The sequence below is a fragment of the Zerene cesonia genome, chromosome 18 (assembly GCF_012273895.1).
Source record: "Zerene cesonia ecotype Mississippi chromosome 18, Zerene_cesonia_1.1, whole genome shotgun sequence".
In the NCBI taxonomy this organism is placed as follows: domain Eukaryota; kingdom Metazoa; phylum Arthropoda; class Insecta; order Lepidoptera; family Pieridae; genus Zerene; species Zerene cesonia.
In genome coordinates, this window is record NC_052119.1 from 3,841,307 (window position 1) to 3,850,686 (window position 9,380).

The following is a 9,380-nucleotide window of genomic DNA, read 5'->3' on the forward strand; positions in this document are numbered from 1 at the left end:
GCTGGGCCACCATTAGAGGCGATTACGTCACGCATATTAAACGCGCCTTTCATCTTACCGGCTATTGTGTGCAGTCCTGCTACTTCCTTATACACAGTACGCGAAATTGCTAGTGAATTATAGTTTTTTGATAATATTCGTTTATTTCCTTTGTTAGGCCTTTTTTAAATTTCGAATGCTGCTTGATTGGAGAAGATAATTAAATTGTGTGTATGCATATTGAATTACGTAATTTATATATCAGTACTATATTATATGCGAAATAACATTTTATTTAATTTATACAAGTCGGAATCTATTTCTAATCATAATATACTTCAACTATTTTTAAGCTACTTATATGTATGTATGTATACTTTTTGGTGAAAATAAAATTTTATTATATTATTATATATTATTTGTAGCGACGTAAGGCCTCTGCAAACGTTCATGAGCGGAGGTAGCGCTTTCCATCAGGCGACCCACCAACTCCTTTGCCGAATATGATATAAAAACTCATATATTATTCTGGTGCTTCTAGCTACATCGCTGAAAAGTATCATCCTAATCCGTTTAGTTTTTGACGTGAAAGAGGTGCAATCTATATACATACATTCTTACATATCAATCGCGTTTATAATATTAGCACTTGTAAATTATTTAATACAACATTAATAATAACAAATTATTTAAGTACCTACCTATACCTATTCAGTTTTTTTAATAGTATGGATAAATATTTACAAACCAGCTGCCTTAAATTTATATTGTGTTAGTAGCAACAACAAAGTATGTATACCTCACAAAAATAATTTTAATGTTCCATATTAATAAATTACGAAGTAATTCATCACGGTTGCCATGGTAACACGAAAGTTGTTTGCAAGAGTTGCCACATACCAACACAGCAAATAAAGACCTTTTACGCTCACAAAATAAACCGAAAAGCCTCTAGAAAAACAAATTAAAATTTCCATTGTCACGTTAAATGACTCTACACTGAAAATGTGAGCTTTTGTTTTCGTCTCGCGAAATTTACGCATGAGTGAATTTCGTCCCCGTTAAATAAAAACAGAGAATCGAGTTAATGTTAAATAAAATGTCCCTTTGTTTCCCCATGTTTAATTGGTGAATAATCTCTTCATAAGTTCGGTGTCAAATGTGACTTGTATAATAATTACTTCTCGACGAAACTCCATATTGAAATGTTAACAAGCAGCATATTTATAAAAATGTTACATTTATTATTTTTATCTTAACTAAATCAGTTATGTTATAATTAGAGTTTTACTTTCAAATGGATAAAGTAAATAAACTAAACAGCCATTTAATAACAATCCCGTCAATATTGGATTGGCATTAGATTGGCCAGTTCAAGGAGAAAAAAAATCGTATACTGAAATTTAAAACATTCATTCGATTTAATAAACGCGTATCGAAGGGTGCTTCCACTGAAACGTACCTACCAGATTGTATTTGCCTTCTAAAAATGAATCAGTAATTGGCACCTTCAGGCACTTTGAAATTCATCTGTCCAGGTTATCTGCCTCCGGTGGGATCGAATCCGACTTTAAAATGGACGCATGTCAACACCGACAGATAGCAGCGAAGTCGGTGTGCCTAATGCTCTGTAAAATATTGTGGTCTAAGAACCTTATTCTTTAAAAATTAGCTTTCAATTCAAATTATGGATATTTCAATGTGCATGAAAATGGTTGTATATATTAATAGGACGTGTTATTTAAAAAAGCACCTATATTATAATAGCCCATATTTTCCGAAAAAGTTAACTATTTAATAGCGATGAAAAGTACTCTATTTTTATATTTGGAATAAACATTAGAACGTGAATTAATCTCATCTAATTATTGCTATTTTTACATAACTTTGTTGTATGTCTAAAGTACCTCCAGCATCCAATACATACCGATATATTGTTAATCATTATTTGAAAAACGTCCCCAAACAATTTGAAGCAAACCAGTTTCCAGTGAAATTTGTATTTTTATCGGCAAGAAACAAACAGCGACACTTTCCGATCGTGACTCGGTTAAAAATCTGATAAAATTTAATATTAAAATTCAGAACTCATTATTCTCAAAAAACTTTGCAAACAATACGAAATTCCGGAGTTCGCACCCGAAACTCGATGGTTAAAATCGACGTTGTAGATATATATAGTAAATCATTATTCCGGGCTATACAAATGTCCAGGCGTACGAACACACAAACATGTGTACCAGCTCCCATTATACCGGAATGTCTCCTTGATTTTGAATGGTTGCTTATTATGCACCCATTTACACCCCGAGAACTGCCCGTGGATGTATCTCCGCTGGAAGCGACTCTCTAATTTAAATAGTATAACGGCTGCACAAATGAATCAATATTTAACAGAATAATTCAAGAAATAGAATTATAGTATACTGGCTGTGGCGCGCGGACAAACCCACAATATATTGGGCAATAGCAAGCTCACGCCATATTTTAATATGTGTTTTATGAAAATCCATTCAGTTACAGTTTTAACGTGAAAGAGTAAGTGATAACTTTGAATTTTTCTTTATTAATGGATATATGAATCGTAATATAATTATCATTTTATTGTAAGTGGGATATTTACTCAGAGTTAAAATCCTTTCTTGCTTCCACTACGTCCTCTTCATAAAAATGTATATATAATATTAACACATTTTTTTAAGGAACAATACGATATTTTATATTTTACCTACCCATCCAATTCACGAGTCTTTCCTTAATCATCGGAGAAGATGCTTTAACGACTGCTAATTAAAAGCAAAGCAAGATGCTTTAAATAAAATCACTTCCTCCATCAGTTATCACCTGCAGTCCCCTTGGACATATATTCCGTCCAAATCCCGACATAACACTTCCAGCGTGCTAAATACACAGATACGAAAAACAGTGGCCCAGAGGCGATACGCATCTCGGCGCTGGCGGTGGTAACAAGCGGCGTGTTCCTGTCAATCGCGCTAATGTTCACAATCGCTAGTCGCTGCTCCATACATTGTATAGCTGTGTTTTCATACGCCGCGTGGGCGCTGACAGAATAGATTAAAATCGATCTGTTTGTTCAATGAAAAGTTGGATAACGATGGTTCGGTGGCTCTGTTTGTGCGTTTTGTAATGCGCTTTGTGCGCGTGTTTGATGTAACGCTGGCAATTTGGGATTCGTGTTAGCATTACGAGCGTCAGTTAGCTTAAGTTTATATAGTATAGGTTGGAAATTTTATATCTCATTAATTTTGGATGTGTCTGCTGCAATCCTGTTGTCCTCAATGTTGAAATGTACCTCAAGCAATAAACGCAAAGCTGTTATATATGATACATTATTTAAACACAAATATTCAATATTTATAACCTTTAAAACTGTACAAAATAGCCTGTCCTTATATCATTTATATGCAAAGACTCTATAATATGGTAATAAACATGTCCAGTCATTTCTTTACACGTGCTAAGCCCACTGAAAGTCTATCAGAATGAACACAGGCCTACCATTTGTGTCACGGCATCTTACACTTTGTGCTGAGAATTTAGCACCTGCGCATTGGCTCCACAGAATGGGATGCGACTACAAGTGGTTGTAATTGCACTTGACTTGAATAAGACAGCCTAAATTATAATTTTAAGCGCATGAACATGATAGTGTTTTGTTGGGATTAAATAGAATCTTTTGGACAATTTTAATGGTTTGTTATAATATTAGTTAGCACTAAGCATATAACTATTAAAATACCCATGTGAAAGAATATAATAATATAGCGAACCACATCAGAAAAGTATTAATGTAATGAAACCATCTATTCTTTACCTATATCTTTCGAATATTCAAAAATTGCACTGAATGCTTATACACTTAAAAATAACATTTAATCATACAAAAATTATTTTCGTAATAAAATTAGTAAATTGAACGTAATCTTATTATTTGAAAAATCTAATTAAGACAATAAATGTGTTGGAATACCCAAAAAATATATGGAAAAGGTAAAAGGAATATTACGTAACATTTAAACATTATACATAAACAAAAAATCACATTCACATTTCCTACTTGTGAAACTTTTCTAATGGAAAAGTTTTTGATTCTGCATAATATTTCAGCGACCCATCTAGCGGCCGACATTAAATTAAATCGCTTAGAAGTTAGAGCTTCCAAATCGCTGTATTAAAAACTCTATAAAAGCATTTATTAACTAGTTAGCCGTATTTTACCCTTTATTACGGAATAAAGGCTTTCCATAGACCTTTTATGAAACAGTGAATTGCTTAATTTGTATGGAATTTGTGGTTTTTTTCATATTTATGCATGGGAGGGAAAAACTCGCATTGACTTTTGGATGTACCAGTTACGGGATAATTACTTATTTGTGATTAATTAATATCCTTATATACTGAGGTATGGATGGCAGACTTAATCGATCTTATTAACATAAATTCCGTCTACTGTTTTATTGAATGTTTTCGGCCATTTTCTTCGTATAGGAGAATAAGTTAATGGGTGTTAGTGTCGATAATGGGGGTTGTTTATTCCCTGGAGAACAATGGGTTGCATAATGATTGATAAATATGGGCATTGCATGTTTTTGTTTTGTTAATATCTTAATACTAGTTAACTCAGCTTGACGTAATGAAGATTGAATAGAAATGCTCTGCATAATGAATCGTCAAATTCTTTACATTCATAAGCCCATATTAAAAGCCCAAGGGGTAACATTTATATTGAAACATTTTTTTATTAAAATCTTTCAAATTATAAGAGTAATGAAATACAACGGTATTCGTAAATATTATATGAGTTCCCAAATAATAATAAAAGTCGCAAGGGCTCTTTATATCTTTATTTTAATATGAACTAAAAAGTGCATATATAATTAATCTCAATGGGCATATCGCACAAAGGCGAATGGACCATATCTAAAGCGTTCGTGATGAAAAGTTAGTGGAATAAATTAGTTGAGACAATAATGAGGTAAGGCATTGTGACGTCACACGCAGAGCGGACCAAACAATTGTGGACCAAAAACGGCGTGCTGCCGATTGCAGCCACGCACTGAACCGTCAGCATAAAAACACGTAGCAATAAATTTAATTATTTAAAATACGTACCATGTAAGATCTTTACATAAGACATTTACACACATGGGAAAATTTCGATTGCTGAGGTGGGATCACTTTTTTTTCTTATTTTATATCATAGTCGGTAATGCAGCTGTGGTGTGGTGGGTCGCCTTATGGTAAGCTCTACCACCGCCCATGAACATTTGGAGTAGCTTACGCGTATGGTCAAATTGCAGACCTTACGCCTCTACACATGGATTGCCGACTTTAAGTTGGGAAGGGTTTAAGAAAGGATTAACGAGAGGAATAAAGGAAAGGACTGGGAAGGGTAAGGAAAAGGATATGGGCCTCCGGCTCCCCCACTCACCGAATAAAACACAATAGCATGCTATTATTTCATGCGGGTTTTCTGTGGCGGTGTAGTACTTCCCCGGCGCGAGCTGGCCCAATTCGTGCCGAAGCGTGCTCGACTCCCACATTGACATTAGAGACTTTCCACGCCTCTATACTAGTTTAGAAATTTATTTCAATTTTATAGGACAGTTGATGGGTAAGTACAATGAAAAGATGAAGTTAATTACTCACTTTATTTAATTTTAAAGTCACGTTGTAGGTAAGTAGGCCATATAAGCGTAACACCATAAAGTATTTTAGTCTAAAACGGATCATCTTATGTTCTATAGAATATTGTTCATGCTAACTTTCAATTTTCACATCACGTCCCATACATCCAAGGGTGTAAATCGGATTATTTGCGTCCAGTACTCGGCTATCAGATGGGCAGAGGCGAGTGCGTTAGACGGTAGTTAGTTAGCCGCAATTATTATTATTTAGTGCGGCGGTACAAACCACACACCTACGCGCTCGTGCTACGTAAGCTTGATTTGTATGGACTGTTGTTTATTTTTCTTTCTACTTATATATGTTCAATTGTTATATTCATCTAATTTTGTTTACTATGTTATCTTCAAAAGGATCAGACAACAAATTGTTGGTAACACAAATGCATTCCAGAAACATACGTCTCGGCATCTACGAAATTATTTTCAGTATTATAATAGTTGAAACTATATGTTCTGCTTGTGTGGTCAACTATCATGGTGGGTCACCTGATTTGTAAGATCACATCATCGATAATCATTTACAGAGGTAGGGCAAATACTTTGCTCGACTCCCACGGAATAAAACTTAATATTTATTATTATATATTATTAGACTAAAACAACTATAATTCTCAATAGTTACACTATTGTTTCGAACATCTCTCTGAACGGGATCGTAAAAATATGACCAAATTATTACCATAACTTAAACGATACGTCCACAATAAACTAATGCAAGACAGTATCGGCTTACAGTCGACATATCAAATCATCCTTTGTTTGCATTGTTAATTTGTTCACAATCATATCAGATTTAACGCACAAAATATATAAATGTAGTTCATTCAACAATAACGCTTATTAATATGATACGATAAGGCTAATTGGTAAAAAATTGACTTTATATTAAAGTAATAAAACAATCGTAAAATAAATATTAAGGCAAATTTTTGACAGAACAAAACAGCTACCGTGTTGCTTTAATTGCACAGATAAATCAACTGACCTGATAATAATTATGAGTAATGACATTAATATAATTAATTGATTTAATTAAAGAAAGTGATGAATGTTTCAACAATACTTTGTAGACATTTCGTATCTCTTACGTGTATATATTATATCGTCCAATCTAAAGTAAATTTCTATGAGTAATTAGGTAGGTATACTCTAGCATTACTATTGTAGTTAATATTATTTATTTTATTAGCGCTTCGCTCCGGTTCATCCATGATACATAATATACTCAGGGATCATGGACTCGCCCAATAGCATGTCTTGGTGAGACAATTTTCGAAATCGGTCCCGAACTTTCTGATATTAGCGCATTCAAACAAACGAACTCTTCATTTCATAGTAATTTTTTCACAAATAATAACTTTAAAGAATGTAATAACAAATATAATGTGATGATATTCATTCGTAACTCTTTATAAACTCCAGACTAATATTCACAATCAAGAACAAGGTCTGTTTTTGAAGTATAAACAATTGTTATCATAACAAATAATAGCTACAATAATAAATTCGCTTTGAGAAAAATGTTTCCTCTCCAAATATGCCTATCGTTCAGATTGGGTCCCTTCACTTGGAAACGATAAGAAAAGTTTCAGAAATCAATAGCACTGATCGGAAAGCGGCTAGATTGTTTTGTTTTAGGGCCCCGAATTATAAAAGATTATTAAAACAAAATATTCAATTTGATAACTATGATTGTGTAAAAATAATATTGTTGTCCTTAATTAAGAAAGTAATGACTGACCATACGAAATTTATACATTTACCAGCTTTGGAATAGAAGTAATTCAATAGTGTATATTGTTAACAGTGTTTTGTTATAAATACATAGATGATTTTTTTAATTCAACTCATAATGGACATGTATTTACTCCACCAAATTGTCCTTGGGGCCTCTCCCATCAGAATTCATAACTGTAACTTATTGAAGCGTCCCAGGGATTCGGTTTTATTACTGCGTTGAAGTTTATATAAAGCCTGGTGACTTCTTAGAATCTAATAATGCAATACTTAGTTCCTAAGTGGTGGGATATATTTATTGAACCATGGTTAACGTTTAACAGCCGTATTAAATTATTACGTAATGGTTATACTTTTATTCGAAGGGAAAATTTTGAAATATATCGACCTATGTATGATATAAGTGAATCGGTTTGTTTATGATTGAAAATACATGGACAATGGATGTTCCATTCAATTTTTTTTTCATACATAAACATATGGTTATGGTGTTGTCGAAAATATACAACATTTTATTTGTTTGTTTTGTTACAGGAGGAACCGGCGACTTCAGGGGACAGCGGTGATGAGAGCGGCAGCGAACCGGAGTGCCTCAACGACAAACCGCAGAACCATAAGGAGTGGAACAGCAGAGAAGAGGCTAATAATAGGTAAGGATACGGAATACGATAGGTTTTTGTTGTTTATGATATTTGGTACAATTTCCATGAAACAATAGAATCTTTGTTTTTATTTTGGGGCAGCTACTAATGCATGCAAGCATGCACATAATATATTGACGCAAATTTAAGGACCCTTTCATTATATTATTCATTTTGTGCATTTCCTGAAAAATTCTAGCAAAAACAGTATTGTCAACTTGTTTATGTGTCTATGTTGCAATTTATGTATACGCTCATAAACACATGTGATTTATTATATTTTTGGTTGCACAATAAATACACTTTCAATGTTTCAGACATTCTTCAATTTTCTAGAAATACTAAAGTTCACATAACTTTGTGTGTGTGAAGTCCCGTGTCCCCTAGTGGGGTAAGGGGCAGATGATGTACATCCGTTTCACTGATCGATTTTCTTTAGGGACAAGTAGGTGATCAGCCTTCTGTGTCCTGCCAGACCGAGACTTTTTTTTTTTGGTGCGTCCCCACCGGGAATTGAACCCAGGACCCCTCGGTTCTACGCTCACGCGTTAACCACTGTACCAAGGAGGCGGTCACACATCACATAACTTTCGTTTTTGATCATTTCATGTCACATAACTTTGTGTAACAGTATACAAAAGGTACGATTAATTAATCATGTCTTTACATATGATTTCCAGAGAGTCACAAGCGGACAACCAACCATCTACGTCATCATCAAATCAAGAAGCTGATGCGAAATCGAGTCAACCGTCGTTACCCAGGATTCTACCAAAAATAGATCTTCCCGGGGGTGCCATGTTGTATCCCTCGGGGGTGCTGGCTGGAGTGGGGCTAGATGGTTTGGGTACTAATCTAGGCCTGGGCAATTTGGCTATGGGCTACCCTCATAGCTTTATCTTAGGTTTAGCTAATCAAGGTCAGGACGGAGGTAAGTAGTTAGATATTCCTTTCCATTGCATACATTTTGATCGATACAAGTTAAGATTCAAAAACAGTTTGGACAGAACTGTAATCCTAAAATATCTATACTTTGTGAAGAGTTTGTTTGTTTGTTTATTTGTTTGAACGTACTAATCTCAGGAACTACTGATCCGATTTGAAAAAAATATTTCAGTTTTAGATAGCACATTTATTAAGGAAGGCTATAATAGGCTGAATGTGAACCACAGGCGAAGCCGGGGCGGGCCGCTAGTTATTGATATAGTTAAGTTATAGTTATTAACCCGTCTTCTCTCGTGGTATACTTAGTCTGGCCATAAATACTGTTACACTTAATTATAAAAAAATATTACATTTGAATTTCGAATCTGTC

The 9,380-nt window shown here is 34.1% G+C and overlaps 2 protein-coding genes across 4 annotated transcripts in view; one reads left to right on the forward strand and one right to left on the reverse strand.

Annotated features, from left to right (window-relative positions):
- The window catches only part of LOC119834062 (serum response factor homolog), a 170,290-nt gene that overhangs the window by 158,389 nt on the left and 2,521 nt on the right, over positions 1–9,380 (forward strand). For both annotated transcript variants that reach the window (XM_038358341.1, XM_038358340.1), the window contains exons 3-4: positions 7,959–8,074; positions 8,746–8,996. In XM_038358341.1, the coding sequence (XP_038214269.1) occupies positions 7,959–8,074; positions 8,746–8,996 (367 nt within the window). The remainder of the gene's footprint in view (positions 1–7,958; positions 8,075–8,745; positions 8,997–9,380) is intronic.
- LOC119834063 overlaps positions 1–9,380 on the reverse strand; it is a 115,851-nt gene that overhangs the window by 88,686 nt on the left and 17,785 nt on the right. The window lies entirely within an intron of this gene.